The 17,960-nt window shown below is 47.3% G+C and overlaps 1 protein-coding gene across 1 annotated transcript in view; it reads left to right on the top strand.

Annotated features, from left to right (window-relative positions):
- Positions 1 to 17,960, top strand: part of diaph2 (diaphanous-related formin 2) — a 360,351-nt gene that overhangs the window by 164,835 nt on the left and 177,556 nt on the right. Inside the window, exon 20 of the mRNA XM_067247259.1 lies at positions 3,714 to 3,828. Coding sequence (XP_067103360.1) covers positions 3,714 to 3,828 — 115 coding nt within the window. The remainder of the gene's footprint in view (positions 1 to 3,713; positions 3,829 to 17,960) is intronic.

Below are 17,960 nucleotides of genomic sequence, written 5' to 3'. Positions count from 1 at the left end.
CATGGAGATGCCAGCACCACCGTGTTATGGCTTTAAAAAAATGGAGAAAAAAAAAGATGCGGGAGGTGAAGAATACATACAACTGTACGAGCCCATCACCATCCACACCATCTGAAGCACCACAACACATATGAATGTGTACATGTTTATTGGGTGCCTGTGAAGATAGAGGACGGGAGCCTTATCTTACTGATGATGCAGGACCACTATGTGAATATGTTTGAGGAAAAGAAGCAGCCTGTGTGTTTGTGAGAGGGAACAGGAGGGAAAGGGAGAGGGAACAGGAGGGAGAGAGAGACAAGGAGGAAGACAGAATTAAATTGGGGAGACAGTCAATACACTTGACTAGATTTTTAAGAATCACCCAAAGGAGACTCTTATAATCTCAGCTGGATAAAATAAAAATACGTATTTATAAAAAAGTGAAAAGTGCTTGGACTCCAGCCAGGAGTCATAGCCATTTATACTGTATACATTTTTTGCATGTAACATATTTTCAAGCATTGACATTGGAGATTGCTGCCTGGAGGTAGTGTAATGCAATTTCTCCTATGGTTAGCGCAGCTACACGGGGGAACAACATGTTCAGAGGGGAGAGCAAATGATTACACAGTCTTTGAGGCTGCACACAGCCCACACCAAGCCACCACACATTTACAGCAGGGGAAACCTGGTTGATTTGAGAGGGGACGGGGGACTTGCCAGTCCAGTCTGAAGCTGAACTTAGTGTTGAGAGTAGGGGTGGAGGTTGTAGGGTGGGTGGGACATCCCAGGGTGGTGTTAAGTGTGCTGTTATGTTACATAGTTCACTGAGTGTGGTGGAAGTTTGGCTCGGGGCTATTGTGGGTGACTGTCATGTCACATGGGCAAGCTGACAGACAGGCTCCATTCAGGATATTGTGTTGTGCTCACATGTGGTTCACATCCCTTGCATGTTTTTTCCATCCACATTTTTGTTGTCGTTGTAAATATTCAAAAGTATACTGTACATCACATACTTTCTCACACACAAACACATACACACACATTTAGACATTCCCATTTGTTTATACTATTTATTTTATAATTTGCACAATATTCAGACATTCACACTTCCAAAGTACATCCCTGTTTTATGGTGATGATGATCCCTGAACATGATAACATTATTATTATTTTTCTCTGCCGCTGCAAGACTTGGGCTGAACAATGCAATTGTCTATAGACCAGTCAATTTGGATTTATAAAGGATGCAGAACTATAATGATACTTTTTAGGGTGATGCTGCTGTAATTATATAAATTAGCACAACAATACTCTTATAGAGACATAAATGCACAAGGCAGAAGCGAGACAGGATCTAAAATCCTTTACTTGTTCCCGGAATCTGGGAAGTCGTTCGCAACCAATAATTCCATGGAATAATGTGCACAGACATTCTAATGCTGCGGTTTAGCATTTCTTTGTAAAGTTCAATAGGCCATCATCAGTGTTCACAATGGCAGCCATTCTAGTCTGCCCTGAACTTTGTATTCACAATAGTTTGGCTTTGTGTCTTGGCTGTCAAACTTCAACTCAGAGTTTTTGAATTGGACCCTTTGGAGTCAGTCATTGCCAGTGATTCTCTTCTTATTACTCAGTCTCTACAGTACACGCATACTTGGACCCTTTTATAGTGATGTGTACATTGTTGTCATCCGGCTGTGAAGTACATAGGGAAAATCAAAGTACATATTTTGTTTCTTTTTTTTTTTTTTTTTTTTTTTTTTTTTTGCTATTTCACGAGCCTTAAAGAGCCTTTACAGTTCTGCAGTTCAAATTGTACAGGCTATGGGGTTGGACTCGACCACTTTCAATTGTTCTAAAAGGGCCTTGGTAGCAGAAAAGAAGCCCATTGGTGCTGCACTCCCAACAATAGGCGGCCACAACCTCTGCTGTACACAACTTCTACTTCTCATTGGCCCAATTCTCCACTAAAGGCCCTGTACATCACATACTTTCTCACACACAAACACACACACACACACACATTTAGACATTCCCATTTGTTTATACTATTGATTTTATAATTTGCACAATATTCAGACATTCACACTTCCAAAGTACATCCCTGTTTTATGGTGATGATGATCCCTGAACATGATAACATTATTATTATTTTTCTCTGCCGCTGCAAGACTTGGGATGAACAATGCAATTGTCTATAGACCAGTCAATTTGGATTTATAAAGGATGCAGAACTGTAATGATACTTTTTAGGGTGATGCTGCTGTAATTATATAAATTAGCACAACAATACTCTTATAGAGACATAAATGCACAAGGCAGAAGCGAGACAGGATCTAAAATCCTTTACTTGTTCCCGGAATCTGGGAAGTCGTTCGCAACCAATAATTCCATGGAATAATGTGCACAGACATTCTAATGCTGCGGTTTAGCATTTCTTTGTAAAGTTCAATAGGCCATCATCAGTGTTCACAATGGCAGCCATTCTAGTCTGCCCTGAACTTTGTATTCACAATAGTTTGGCTTTGTGTCTTGGCTGTCAAACTTCAACTCAGAGTATTTGAATTGGACCCTTTGGAGTCAGTCATTGCCAGTTATTCTCTTCTTATTACTCAGTCTCTACAGTGCACACATACTTGGACCCTTTTATAGTGATGTGTACATTGTTGTCATCCGGCTGTGAAGTACATAGGGAAAATCTAAGTACATATTTTGTTTCTTTTTTTTTTGCTATTTAACGAGCCTTAAAGAGCCTTTACAGTTCTACAGTTCAAATTGTACGGGCTATGGGGTTGGACTCGACCACTTTCAATTGTTCTAAAAGGGCCTTGGTAGCAGAAAAGAAGCCCACTGGTGCTGCACTCCCAACAATAGGCGGCCACAACCTCTGCCGTACACAACTTCTACTTCTCATTGGCCCAATTCTCCATTAAAGGCCCTTTGGCCACCATTACGGCACTCTGCCAGTGAGCCTCCCTCTCCCTCGCTTGTCTGGCTCCATGGCTTTTACACCAAATGCCTGTTATCAAGTGGAGCCCTCTCCCTGCACCCGTGTCTCTCTAGATCAGGTCCTCAGTCTCCGGGGGGGGGGCTGCCGCTCCTCGTGTTGTCAAAGGGCTAATGACAGAGGTGCAACAAGCCGCTTGTCCTGCCCGCACACGAGTGCCACGGCAAGTGCCATCACAGAGCCACTCGACACAGCCCATAATGGACTGGCGAAGGACAGCACCACGCACATTAGTAGGCAATTATCATCACAAACAGCACGGAGGTGCTCATTCCATATGTTTTGGCAGACAGCAGCTGTGGTAACGGTACTTAACGCGGGGCGCTAGATGCTGCGTAAACAATCGAAGCCGTGCGGTTAGGTGTGTGTCGTGTCGAGAGGCGTTCCAATTCTCCTGTGGAGAAGGAGATGATAGCTTTAAAGTCTCAGGTCAGCAAGGGTCTATCCGCATCTTATTGTTCTGTAATCTCACAGGACCTTGTCCCCTTTCATGCAAATGTTCCACCGAACTGTGAGAAGTGCATAGTTGCACTGTTGTGTCTCCATTTAGTATTTTTTTAAATACATTTGAAATGTTTTTTGTTCTCATTTTTTTTGTTCATTTTTTGGAAGTTAAAGTGAGAGGTTTTGTTGGGAACTGCTATTTTGAGTGGTAGGAAGGGCATGTGGAATGCCAGCGTTTGATTGTGCAGATAATGGAACTTTTCCTGTGTCATTGCAGATAGTGCCTCAGGAAATGGCAGAGAATTGCTTCTGGATCAAAGCAAAAGAGGACAAGTTTGAGCATCCTGACCTCCTAGCCCAACTCTCACTCAGCTTCTCGTCCAAGACCAAAGGTAAGCTTTTTTTCTCCTGCCTGTTGCTACAGCAAACACAACTCGTGCTGCATGAAGCCACTTCTATGCTGGATGAAATGGGTGCTTTCATCCTACTGACACAGTGGAAACCTTCTCAGTTAATTGTTAATTAATCATCCTAACTCATTGTGCTGTATCTACTGAGTATGGTTTTGGCAGGTTTCTCTGTTTGTTTTTGTGTGTGTGTGTGTGTGTGTGTTTATGTATACTGAGGACAGTCATGCTTGACTTGACTGCTGCCTTTTCCAGACCAGTGGCTGGTCCTTCGGAGAAGCATAGCTTGTGGATGTAGCTCAGGGACTCTCCCGTCCCAGACCGTTTGTTTCTCTGATACACATCCGGCCTGCCACACTCGCTGATGAATAACACAGGCTAAAGAAAGCCTGTTTGTTTTCTGAGTCGTTTGTGTGTGTGTGTGAGGGGAATATGTATTCCTCCCATGACAATGCCATTGTTAGCTAGCTCTCTGACAGCATGTGGACACTCCTGCTCCAAGTCCTTCATTGGGAGGTGGGAGGGGTAGAGGGGTTGGGTGGGGGTATTGAGGGTGAGGTGGGGGGTGGATCATAGCTAGAGCCCTGTCATGCACCACTCTTTTGTGCCTGAGCTTTGTGGTTATTTCTTGCAAGTAAACTTTCCCGTCTGTGTGGACAGCCATCAGGCTGGCATTGGCCTTTCAGTCTTACCCTGCTCATGGGAATCAGCCAGGAAGTGAGCTGATGAACAAATGCATAGAGGGAGAAAGAGAGAGAACATTGGATTCTGTTTATATGCATATTACATGTAATGGTGCCTTTTTTCCGCCTTCTATACAGCACATAGTACAGTAGAGCCTCCGTTACATATGTGCTTCTGCTGGCATCCCAGTAGGCCACACTCACACCAGTTTTTCAATGGATTCCTATCAGATACCCCCTACTGTAGAAACAGTCGATTCTCATGAATAAAATATGCTGTTTAATGTTTGATATCCCCACTATTTTATTATAATTATGTATTTACAATGTTGTTGGCTTTTTAGTTGTTGCAAGGAGCAAGCGCGCTCTCTGGGCTTTTAAGATTCTACCACATTTGGATGCACATACTGCATTAGTAGACAGTCTCATTGAAACACCTGATATCTAGTTGATCTCCACTGTAAAGATATTCTATTCAAATATGCAAAGTTTGTCAAGGACCTTCTCATGCTGACTGTTATTTTATAGCTTTCCAGTGCAGTTCAATTCAAGTTGGCAGGTGCTTCAAATACAGACAAAATATGCTTTTCATGTGTTTCACCGAAGCAAGTGGTTCATACTGGTACCTCAGCAGTTGCAGAGGTGGGTTAAGAAACATAATGTCTGCATGGGTGAATGAGTTTGTGAGGGTCTCTCCGTCTAACAGTGGTACCACAAACTATAAATCCTCACAGCTGAACTGCCAAACAAATCGCTTGAACAAACCAACTTCATTTATCTGGAAAATTGTCCCTTAATTTATGTTGCGCAGTTTTTAGCCCTGCACGTAACGAGTTGGTTTTTCTCCTCTTTCCCTTCCCTTCAGTTCCTTTATCTCAAGGCTGGTATTTATAAGTGAAGCACGAGTCTGGGGACCGTTGTATCGTGAAGGATGAGGCAAGCAGGTGTAAATGCCTTCCCTGTGGAGCTGCCCCCAGAACATGGTGCAAAAAGGCTCGTGTTAACTCACTGTTCCCTGGGAGTCATGCCTGTTACTGGCATTGTCAAAGAACAACAACCGAGGAAAACGAGAACCATGCAACCAACCAATAGCACTTTTCTAGCCTTCAATTTCATCTGAGCACATTTCACTCAGAGAACTTTAGCTCGGAAACCACTGGGAGTGTACGACTACTACAACTCTCCTGCTGGTTCAAGAGCCACAGACCTTTAATAGGTTTTAACAAGAAAGGTACAACATAATCAATAGGGATTTCAAGCTCAGCTTCCAGCCTCTTAAGATGATCAGATTCGTACTGTATTTCCAATTAGATCTACCTTGCCACAGTTACAGCAACATGCACACAGCGCCCCAGCTAAATACATCAGTGAAGGGACTGTTGGAAGTACAGTAGACTGTGTCACTGTGGTGCATTGGCTTGCGTACCTTAACTTTTCCCAACTGGCTCAGCCCTTCCTAACTGCAGCTATAGTCATGAAGTGGGCAGGTATTCATTGAATGCCTAGCCCTCCTCACCCATATAGATTGACCCCATGCATCCGGACAGAGGAAAGGAAGTGCTGCTTTGACCTTTCAAAGAGCTGTGTCAGCAGAATAGTGGGTCCTTGGAGCCACGGCCAGGTGACCTCTACCTGTCCCCTGCTCCTCCTTCCAAGTCACCCCGAGAGCCCCTCCACCCCAGCCAGTCCACGCAGGGCAACGAGGCTGCTCGATAAATCCTCCAACCCCTTTTCTTGCAAGTTGCTCCCCAGTAACCTCTCCTTCTTTTTCAGTCTGTCAGACATCACTGCAGGGCTGGGGGAAATGTAAGTGTCCCCTTGTGCTGGTTCTATTTGTTCTGCTGTATTTATATCGCTGCTGCCGGGCAGCCCGCCTGCTTCATCGTATTGTTATTTTGTTCCCCCCCCACAGCTGGCTGTTTGGCCTTTTCCGACTCGATCCCTCATTCGCCGTCTCTCACTTTCTTTCTCTCTTTTCCTTTACCCTCGACTCCTTTCACTCCGCGGTATCAATCAGTGGTTGTGCCTGCTTTCTGCTCCCGGGATCAAATCAGATGCACTCGTGGATTGAGCGCGTAGCATGGCCCGCTGCATTTGAAAAGCAATTCAGTTTCGGGTTGGAGCTTTTCGGGTCTGTTTGAAATAAGATTGATGCTGGCCAACCCCCATCCCCCCCTTCCCCTCTCTTTCTCCTCTAATAGGTTTTCTCGATCTCTGAAGCTCACTCTTAAATAGAGAAAGTGCAGCGATGACTTCTTGTAATAATGACATGTTGACTCCGGCATATTTTCTTAACACCCACAGCGAGGGAAGTCAAGTTCAGTGAAATTATAGCGTTATATTTACTGTAATGAAGAAGAACAAAATGTATACACTTACGTACATATCAGCCTTCTTTCCATAGTGGGCTACTTCTGCTAACACACAAGGGGAACTGAATACAAAGTCAACAAAACCATGCACAGCAGTTAACCCGCTGTCAGTAAGGGCCAGATAAGGGTGGGGTAGATAACTCTTCTCCTCCATGGATCTTCCTCCTCTCCCTGTGAGGACCAGTCCAGTGGACGGCTCTTCTCTATCCTCCACGGATGAAGCTCAGAACCAAACATCTGAGGAAGACGCATGGAAGGACGTCCAGCGATTTATCTTAAGGGATGAGCCGGGGGTTACACTCGACCTAGCTGAGTGGAGTCATGGGCCACTCCTCTCCCAGCATGCTCCTGTGCTAATGACAGCGAGGCCTCTAATGAACACGCTCCATCTTGCGCCTGCGGCCAGCCAGCATAGAAAGTGGGGTCATGGTCCTTTGGTCTGAACCACTCATTTAAGTTTAGACGAGCTATTAAAAAAACCCTCTGCAGTCAATGATACAGCAATCCTGGCTTGTTTTGAATTGAATCCATTTGAGGGACTAATATTTCTTATGAAAACCCATAGAAAGGTCACTTCTCATGTAGAATTACGTTGCAGGCAACATGTCTGTTGTCCTCAGAGGACTAGTTTGTGTGGGATGACCTCACTGATTGTAGTTGGAAAGCGTTGGTTAACAACGGGTGAAGAGGTGTGACATGTTACAGTAAATGTATAGTTGTCACATCCAACACGTTCATTCATCTGCACATTGGGTTTCCCACAGGAGTCATGCTCATGTGTCATCATGTCCACTTCTAGACTGTATGGTCATGTTTCACTGTCCTACAATCAAGACATGCTCTTTAGTTAAGGCCTCTCTCCCAATCCCCCCCTGCTGCAAAGGGAGTCTGTGTTATCACCTATAAAGGCCAGCTTATGGGGAAAAAAAAGTGACCAGAACTTGGGCTCCTGGAGATGTCTGACCCGGGTAGGTTCCCTCCATTTATCACCTAGGATTTGATAAAATCCTAGGTGACACTCCCCCCTTCCCTTCCACACACACACACACACACACACACACACACACAGCCAGCCACCCTGGCGGCTGCCCACCAGCCAAGCCTCAATCCCTGCTACAAAGCCCCGACAGCAGGGCAGTAATGATCCTTTCTGGGATCCAGTAATGATGGAATCAGTAGGGGGTTTAGCCGTCTCCCTGGCTCCCCTAATAAGTCCCCTAATAACTGTGTTAACACCAGGGCAGGCCCGGGCCTGATCAAAAGCACTCACGCGTGGCCTCTGCTGTCGTGCTGTGGTCTCGGCCAACACATGACACTGCCTGAACGCCTGATGTGAAACTGATGACATCCAGAAAGGGGGTTTCTGCCCACATCAACAGGGGCTTTTGAAACAGCTTCCTGGCGGAGTAACGTTGGTGACTGAACTTCTCCACAGGGTCGCCCACACAAGCTACCTATGGACTTTTGACTGGTCCCTGTTGACTGGTCCTACTCTGCCTCTAAAACACTGCCTCCTCAGATACAGACAGTGTAGTAAATGCTTTTGGCAAATGAGTCGAGGCCTGCTTCCTCGGACCAGGCCCCGTCAGTGGAGTTTTTCGTCTGGCATTGCATGTTCATCAATGGGGAGGGTGTTTGGATGATGAACGGGGCTTTTGATAGCTTGTGTGTGTTGAAACACTGGGAACAGGGGGCTTCATCGGGTCCTCTCTTCCCCGAAGAACAGGGCTGTTTATTGCTGACTCTGTTTATTAAATGGAGGGGATCTGCCAAGGCTGCCTCGGCTTCCCTGTTCCTCTCTGCTCGGTTCTCTTCTCTCTCAACATCCTGTCGTCGTCACCCCCCCCCCCCCCACACACACACACACACTCGTCCCTGGCTCCACACATGCACTCAGCCTTGGACCTTTCTGTGTCCATCTGGAGTCAAGGCTGGCCAGTCTCTTGCTAACATGTACGCACACACACTCACACTCACCCTCACACAGAGCAGACAACAGCATTCTCGCCCAAACAAGATAACAAGTGTGTTTGGCACTCTCCTTGTTGATAAACCACCAGAACGGTCTGGGAAGGAAGAAGAGTTGTATTATTTTGCCAGCATGTGTTGATAACCCAAGATCAACATCACTTCAATTGGTTTGAACATGTTTGGAGATGCCCATAATCATGTCAATCCAACTACAGAGCAGATAATCAAATCTGAGTTTTAATATGAATAAGACAGCCATGAGGGCATCAGATGGTGTCTCTCTACATGTTTCAGAAGGGGGGCCAGTATAATTGCTGTCTCACGCAGGCACAATTTGTCTCAATAAAACAGAATGCACCTGATGGTAATTTCTCTCTGTTTTGGGGCAGCTCGCCTACTGTGTCTGTCTCTGGGTCAACGGTTTCTCCTATTTGGGTTTTAATACATCACATTTTGAGGGGAAATGAGGCCCTTAAATATTAATGACATGTAATTGGTTTATTGTACATTAGCAGTACCGCAGGGGGTGACCTGGATAGACAGGGAGTGTCAGGGCGGCTGTTTTTCCCGCCATTTTCCACTTCATATTGCTTCCTGCGGTGTCCCACTGATTTTAATCTTCTCTACTCAGATGAGAGCTATTCTGGCTTTCGCAGTGCACTTTAACTGGAAGCCCCCAAATATTAGCCTGCCTTAATACCTGCCTGTCTGAGACTCCCTAAACTGTGTCCTGCTAGTTTTATTTGCCTTTAGGTACACTTTGTAACATTCATCAAAAGCTAACTTTAATAACCTCTGTGCGCTCTGTGCCTTCTCTCTCTCTCTCTCTCTCTCTCTCTCTCTCTCTCTCTCTCTCTCTCTCTCTCTCTCTCTCTCTCTCTCTCTCTCTCTCTCTCTCTCTTTCTCTCTCTCTGTCTCTCTTCCTCTTTTTGGGTCCGTCTCCCTCTTTTTCTTTCTCTCTGTATCTCCATGTCTCTCTTCTCTATCTCACTCCATCTCTCTCATACTCTTTCTTTTCCCCTCTTTTCTGGCAGTCTAGCACACACTGTTACAACTGTACAGCCCTCAATGGCTTGTCCTCTGGCAAGGTTGTTCTTGTCCAATGTTTCTTTTTGAGTAATCAAAGTCTGAGGTTTTGCCAGACTTCTCTGCTGTGTTCTCTTATTTGGTTCTTCTCCACCTACTACGTTAGTTATTCAGGACATTGAATGCCAAAAACATTTTGAGATGTATTTAGATCAATTCACATCTTGGCAAATTCCTGTACAGTTTTGAAGCGATCTTTTCTGTGGACATGGTTGAAACATCACGAGCCAGTACGTGTATGCAAATCTGAACCAAACGCCTCCACATGTGACGTCTTTAGTTTGCCGTGTTTCTTGTTAACATTGACATTGGAGATTGGAAGTATCTCCTCTCATCATTGCAGGTAACCAGGGAACGTGCCGTCTGCTGTCTTCCTACCAACCAGGGCACACCACACTCAATCTGGAGCTGAGCCATTTAGCTTTCTGACACCATATCTGACACTTTGTCTCATATCAAAGTCAGTGTTTTATTGATCAAATATTCAGAGTGAGTGTTACTGGTATAATGACATGCTTAAGACAAGGCCCCAGTTAACAGCATAGCGCCAATTAAAGAAGAGTAGAAGCTAAACAAGATCATAATAAAAAAAGTATTTTTAAGTATAACATATGAGAATAACTATGTCAAGTAAAAGTATAAATACAATATATGTAAGTAAAACCCTTTTTTTTTACTGCCTAGTAATTCCAGGTGCAGATAGCTGTTGTTTTAGTCAAGCGACACCCTCATATTCTCTCTGCTACACTGGATCCCTCCACACAGTCTGTTACCCAAGCCCTTTCATCCCAGCTGCCAGCTCCTTACATAATCTGTACTCAAATGAGATCGAAAACGCAAATTCCATCAGCCATGTTGTTATGGAAATGATCATTTGTAATTGCAAATGTTCCCCCTTTTATCTTGATAGCAAACTTTGCCTGGTCAAGGAAGTGCATTGGATCCACCTGCAGCCGGACTCTCCTAATTTCCATACAAATCAAAAAGTGCACAGAGGCCAGCTCCCCTACTACAATCCCCTTGCACACTCCAGGCCCAGTGTTGTGACATGTTATCATGTTTAATTTGTCTTTGAGGCTCTTGGGTGGAATTGGTTCGGGCCTGCGAGTGTGGAGAGGGGGTTGGGTGGAGAAGCCAATCTGCGTTGAGAGGGACATGGGGGTGGGGGGGGTGGGTAGGAGGTGGGGTGACAGCAGGGACATGGTGTCTCCCTGCTTGCCTGCCTGGGAGCCCGCCAGACCGGGTAAACAATCAGAGAGCACCCCCCCCCCCCCCCCCCCCCTCTCCTTTTCCTCCCTCCTCCTCCTCCCTTCACCATGTTGCTTCTCTGAATATAAACAATGTTGACTCCTCCAACCATGAGATGGAAAATGGCTTTAGAGGTTGCATGGATGAGAGGCAGAGGTAGAGGGAGGGAGAGAGAGAAAATAATACAGGGAAGGAGAGAGCAGATGTCCGAGCAGAAGTCATGCTTGTCGTTATTGGAGACAGCGCTCCAAGACGTCTGAGGACAGGGGGACAGAGAGAGCATCATGCTGCCTGGTGAACTGTGCACCAATTGAGGGGAAATAAATTGAATTTGGAACATGGCAAAGGCATTGGTGGACATGGACTTTGGCAAAGAGAAAGTGTAATAATGTGTGTGTCTGAGAGGGTGAGAACGTCGAAGATGAAGTGTGAGTGAGGTACAGAAGAGAACAGAGAGTGAGACTAGGAGTTTGGTCAGTACGTACGGAACAAAGTGAGACTAGGAGTTTGGTCCGTACGTACGGAACAGAGAGTGCTTCCGACTGGTTCCTTCACCACCCTGAAGACTTGAGAAGGCTTGCCACTGGATGGACATGCTCTCTTCACCTCTGTTCTAAGCGCTTACCTCGGGGCCAGACAGGCCGCTCCACTGATTGCCGTGATCCTTACTTACCCTGTTTTACTCTCCTCTTTTCCCCCTCCCCGTCTCCCTGTGCCTTTCCGCATTTCAAACACTCTGTCTGAATGGCTGTTCTCTCCTCTTCCATCTCTCCTGAAATCCCTTTTGGTTGAGAGCGCATGGATGGACTCTCAGGAGAAAGAGCTGCTTTGGCTCTGGGCTCTTCTTTGCCCCAAAGTCATGCCTCCAATTCCATAATGATCCCATTGGGCTGACCGGCTCATATCCCTTTCTTTTTGACTATGTATATATTTCACCATTTCAGTCATCACTGGTAATGGACGGTTTTCTACATGCACTTGTGGTCCACAACAACTAGAGGCTAGAGGGCAAATTGGTGTAAATATACGGTGAGAATCTGATCTAAAATGCAATTTGAAGTAATGGCACCGTGTATGTTTTGTGTATTTTTCAATTGCACCATAGCCCTGAAGGTAACTCTGAAAACGGCGTCGTTTCAGACACATTCTGTTCTTTTTCTGTGTTGCTTTTTTTTTTCTTCTTCTTTCTCCCCCCCCTTTCTGGCCATGTTTTATTAAACCCAGGCGGTTCACCAGTGTGGATGCAGCAGCGGAGCCCCTAAAGCTGTGGAGTGATGAATGCACCGCAGCCCAAACATGTCTCTCCTATAAACTCTCACAATTATTTTAATGATGTTTGGGTCTGCTGTTTGACTTTGGTCCAATCCAACTGTGGGTAAACAAACACGGGCCTGTAAGCCCCTACTGGGAGCCCTCGCCCCCACGGGTCCTGCTGTGAAGCTCCACTCCCCGTCACCACCAATACCAGCCCCCGTCACCACCACCAAACCTCTCCTTGGCTCTGTCTGCAGTCCCTCCAGACAAGTCAGCACACCATCCGTCACCATCAACAAAACGTTTTTGAACAAAAACCAAGACCCTGAGTGGATCACTGTATACAGACCTGTTGGGCTGGGTAGGAGATTATGACACAAACCTGCAGCGTAGATGCCCGGGAGTAGACCAGAACCAAGGCTTTTCCATCGGCTGGCGAGTGTGACTGGGATGCTTTGCACGTGGGCAGCTGTTCTCTCCTGGCCTCCACTCCACCTCTCCTCCTCGCCATCTCTGGCTGGGGTGAAGTAGCTTATTAACCTTGCTGAGGCCACAGGCATCCAAGGCATGAGAATCACACCTCGTACGTTCAGGCAAATTAACCTCCAATGACTGATACACTTTGATTTCGTTTTAATCACACTTTGCCACGCACAGCGCTGGAAATTCATGTCTTAACCCAATGTGGAGAACATATGACATAATTTCATCAGTGTTCAGAAGTATCGACATGCGGATGTTAGCCGGCAGAACGGTTATACCATTGCAGATAGTTATGAAATCCATGCTCATGTTTCTTTCCTCCACCCCTTCATTGTAGGGACGGAGGATGATGTTCACAGTCATCTTGCTGTAGAGCGCATGCACTGGGATATGTTCTTAGTGTTCTCCTAGCCAGACTTTCATCAATGTCAGGGCCAGGGAAATGCAGCAAGTACACAACAACGGAATGGAGTATACATGCGGCAGCCATTCAGCATATGCGTACATGTACTTAGCGTGAAGTATATGTTGGCGTTTGGACACAACCTATAATCACCCCGGTCTTTTTCTGACCCTGCTCTGCATGGGTCATCCAGGTGAAGTCATCCTGTAGATAACGGGAGTCAATTACAGCCAAAACACACACACGCACACACACACACACACATACACACATGGACATGCGCACACACTAACACACAGTCTAACAGGCATACACACATGCCTAAACCTGAATACACACCTACAGATACACACACATACATGTCTGTCAAAGGGCGCAGAACCATCCGGAATCCACTGCAGCTATGGGGTCTATTCCCTCACTGCTTTCCTAACCATCGGATCGATCTTGAGCAATTTATCCCATGGAAACGCCATACATCTTTTACACATCCTCTACGTCTGTATCCATAATTGACGAGTGGAGGGGTGCGGCTCCCCAGCGATGCAATTAAAGCTCCCGTGGTGTGGAAGAGGAGGAGAGTTGGGGGGGCGGGGGCAGGGGGCATCGGGGTCACTTGGAAGCCCATTACTCTGCCCCTGACATGGGGTTTTGCAGGGGGGGGGGGGGGGGGGGGGTGTTAGATAGTGGAGCCTCCATTCCCCTGTGGTACACCCAAAAACTGCTTCCAGACCTTTTGGGCTACATAGACAGAGGGAGAGAGCCAGGACGGAGGGGGATGTCGAAAGAGGGAAAGCGAGCAAGCTAAAGAGAGTCTGAAACCCTCTCCCATGCCCGCGTCCAACTCTCCCACAGTTATCATGGCGGTTCTGGATAGCTGAGCCGTAATGAGAGCTGATAGCAGGCAGACAGCTGCGGAGAGGGCTGCTTTAATGCTCCGGGGTTAATGGTTTGAGCGCCGGGTTTCAACTCGCCTTACAGTATTGGCACCAGCCGGCTGCTGTGGGCACGGGGACGTGCCGGGGCGTGATGAGCTGGAGCTCCGTAGCGGATGACTAAGCGGGGCATATCTGCCGGCCCTGTCACCCCCCTCGGCCGTCGGAGGTCGGGTGTGTTCATTAAAGGTGTGAGAGTCGGGCCGTGGCTAACCTTAAGCCCTCTGCAGTGGCGAGCTGTAATGACCCTGCTCTGGGTGAACGCTTCATTAGTCACTGTTGTCTTTCACCAGCCCGCCTTATTTATCTGCCTTTCTTCTCTGCTCCCTTCCTTTCTCTTCATACCAATGGCCATTGGAGTACGGTCACTGGCGTGTGCATGCTTGCCTGTGTGTGTGTGTGTGTGTGTGTGTGTGTGTGTGTGTGCTAATGAGGGCTCCTGGTGGTGTGTAATTAACACAACAGCAAATGTCCCCAAAGGGTGAGATTAACGTTGAACGCATTAGACACAATGGGGCCCTGGAGAGTGTGTTTTCTGTATGTGTGTGTGCGTGTAAGCATGCACACATGCTGGTGCAGACGCGCGTGTGTGGTAAAGATTCCAAGACTCCCAGCATCTCCGCTCACTCGGGCGTCCCCCTCGGACTGCTAGGCTAGCCCACACCGGCTGCCAGCCTCCAGCCTGCCTGCTCCCCGCCCCCCACCCCTCCTCTAGCCTCCCTGGTCCCCCACCGCCTCTGCGCCTCAGCCTGGTCCAGCACTGATAAACACATGCTGGGGAGATTATTGGAGGAGGGCCGAGGGGCCCGCGGAGACGCAGCCACTGCAGCAACTGCAGCATTGTGAGGAATGTGAAAGGCAACTGTCAGACGAGATGTGTGCTCTCCTCAGGGTGTCCTGATGCCTGGTTAGAGACACCAGACATGGGATCTGCTAACGGGGTCCCAATCACATTCCCTGCATCCAAGTGACTTGGCTCTCCGTGAGCTCAAGGAGACGGCATACAGGTGTGGGACATCTGCTGGAAATGTCCATCCTGTTATTAGAGGAGAGATGGTCTGCCGGTGTGGTGTGTGTGTGTGTGTGTGTGCTGGGAAGGTGTCAGGGGCTGGAGGACATGACGGAAGGAATCAGAACGGGCATGGTGCTTAGCAGGCAGGCACGGTAGGAGAAACAGTCTAGCCGTATAAACAGTCACTTCTCCAGTGGCTGGTTAGGGGTCTGGAGGGAGGTGGGAGGGACCCAGTGATTTTCCTCCACCTCAGGGATGATCTCTGTGACCGTACCGGGAGACAGAGGTCAGGGTGAGTGCGGTGACTGCAGTCTAACTCGCTAAGCCTCAAAAGATACACAAACACACTCTCCGTCTCTGTCTCTCTCTCCCTTTATGTGTCTCCCCATCGCTCTCCCCATCTCTCTCTCTCTCCTGCTCATTGTATGTCTGTCTCCCCCACTCTATCCCTCTCTCTTTCTTCTCCTCTGAGCCTTTAAAGGCTTGACCTTTCCCAGTGACCTGCTCAGGTAAACAGGCTTTCTCAGTGTTGGTGTTAGCGGGGGTGACTAGCGTGGCGATCAGCCACGCGGCGCCACTAGCCCCTAGCCATGGCGACAAGCCACACTGCTCCGATACGTCTTGACTTGTACACGGTGACGGTCCCCATGGCAACGCCAGTTTGCCGCTCTGGCCAGCCCCATGATGTGTGAGCCGCCACAAGTGTGTGTGTGTGTGTGTGTGTGTGTGGGGGGGGGGGGGTGTGGGTGTGTGTGTGTGTGTGTGGATAGTTGCTGTGGGGTGTAGGAGGCAATTAAGAAGAAGAGACAGTGTGCCCATTGTGCCTGCCATGCTGTTTGGATGTATTTTTCTAAACTCATGTGGGATGCATGTCTTTGTTTGGAGAGAGAAATAGAGGCAGAAAGACACAGAGATACAGAGAGAGAAGGGGAAGATTGTGTGGATGTCTTAGTTATTTGAGTTGAAGGGAGATATACAAAGTGGAATTGAGCTTGATGTGATAACTACACCGGTGGAGACAGTTATTGCTGCGTGTGGAAATAAAAAGGCTTCTCTCCAGATAGGATTTGTACGTACATCCCCACACTCCTATGCAGATATTGGATAGAGGGGGAGGGCTGTGATTTTCAAATGAGCCTGCCTGTGTCAGAACAACCCATTACTGTGTCGGTTATTACAGTCCTCACAGCTGCACATGCTGCTAAGAAGACCCAGCAAAGGTATGCTGTGATAATCTGTGCTGTGTGTGTGTGTAGTTGTGTGTGTGCGTGTGTGTGTGTGTGTGTGTGTGTGCGTGTGTGTGCGTGTTTCCTTAAATGCTTAACACCCTAGCCAGTAGAGGGAGCACTTGTGTTAGGGGCATCGGCATGAGCCTGAACAAGTTTCCTTTTTTTCTTTTTTTTTTTTACTTCTATACAAACATGTCCCTCTTACTGGCAGCTGGCCAGTGCCATTCTCATTGTTTTGTCCATTCTAATTAAGGAAAGCTCGTGGTCAAACACTCCAGTCTGCATTTGGCTGGTTCCCGGCATGTTGTAGTGAGTGTGTCTGGATATCACGCTCCCCCAGCCTGAGTAGTTATGGAAGGCTAACAAAATTGGCCAAATGAATTTAGCACATTATATATAAAAAGAAAGGGAAAAAAAGCGGAATTGTTTTGGAGCCTGCAATTGCACCGTTCAACAGCCGTTACAGTTGCAGCCCCAGATCTGAGCTGGCAGGTGAAGTGACAGGTGTGGGCTTCCCAGGGGGAGTGTGTGGGGGGGGGTTGAAACACTGCCAGTACTGAGCATACCCCCCCTTCCAGGGTAGATTCGTAGACTCCCCAGCCATGGTGTATTAGGCCTAGTCAGCAATCCCCCCACACCTCCATGCACCCCACCCCCCCAGCATGGGAGGGGACCGGCTTGGCTCCGGAGTGGATGAGTGCTCGCGGTCAGGAGAGTAGGGATAATGGTTATGCTGAGTTGGTGAGTTGGACCACCAGGGAAGGAAGTGAGCCCAGTCTGTAGAACTTGTACAATATATCATTGTCAAGAATGTGGTGCTAGTTATGTTGCTTGGGAGAAGTGTTCCGAGGTAGATTGGTGGTTTGCTTTAGTTTTTATAGAATCAGGGCTGGTTTGAATTGGAATTGTTTAGTGTTCTCACCCACTGTGACCTTACAGCCTCTTTGGAGATCTCATCTGAGTTGATGGTTGAAATGTGTTTCAACACTTAAGTCACAAAGTGATGGAGAATGAGTCTTAACAGTCTCACTGTGTGTGTGTGTGTGTGTGTCTCTGTGTCTGTGTGTGTGTGTGCGTGCACAACTTCCTGTCTGATTACATGAGCGTGTATGTGAAGGCAGAGGAAGATCGAGCACATTTCGTTAAATGCTATGCTACACCAGCCCTCTGATAGAATCACATAGAGATACCGAATAAAAAACAGTGCATGACATTTGACCTTCTGGCCTCAGCCCTGGAAGTAATGTGCTTGACAGGAGACAGCTTCCACCCTCCTGCCTCCACCGTCACATCGGGAGTTTGTGACTTCCTCTTCGATCATTTGATATATGGCTTCACAAGGACCCCCTGCTTTCTCTTTGGTGAAATATTAATAGTGGTCACGATGGTGTCACTCATATGTGTAGGACACAGATATTTATTTCATTGTTGTTATTAACAT

Source organism: Osmerus mordax, chromosome 12 (genome assembly GCF_038355195.1).
Source record: "Osmerus mordax isolate fOsmMor3 chromosome 12, fOsmMor3.pri, whole genome shotgun sequence".
NCBI lineage: Eukaryota > Metazoa > Chordata > Actinopteri > Osmeriformes > Osmeridae > Osmerus > Osmerus mordax.
This window is presented reverse-complemented; position numbering and strand designations above follow the sequence as displayed.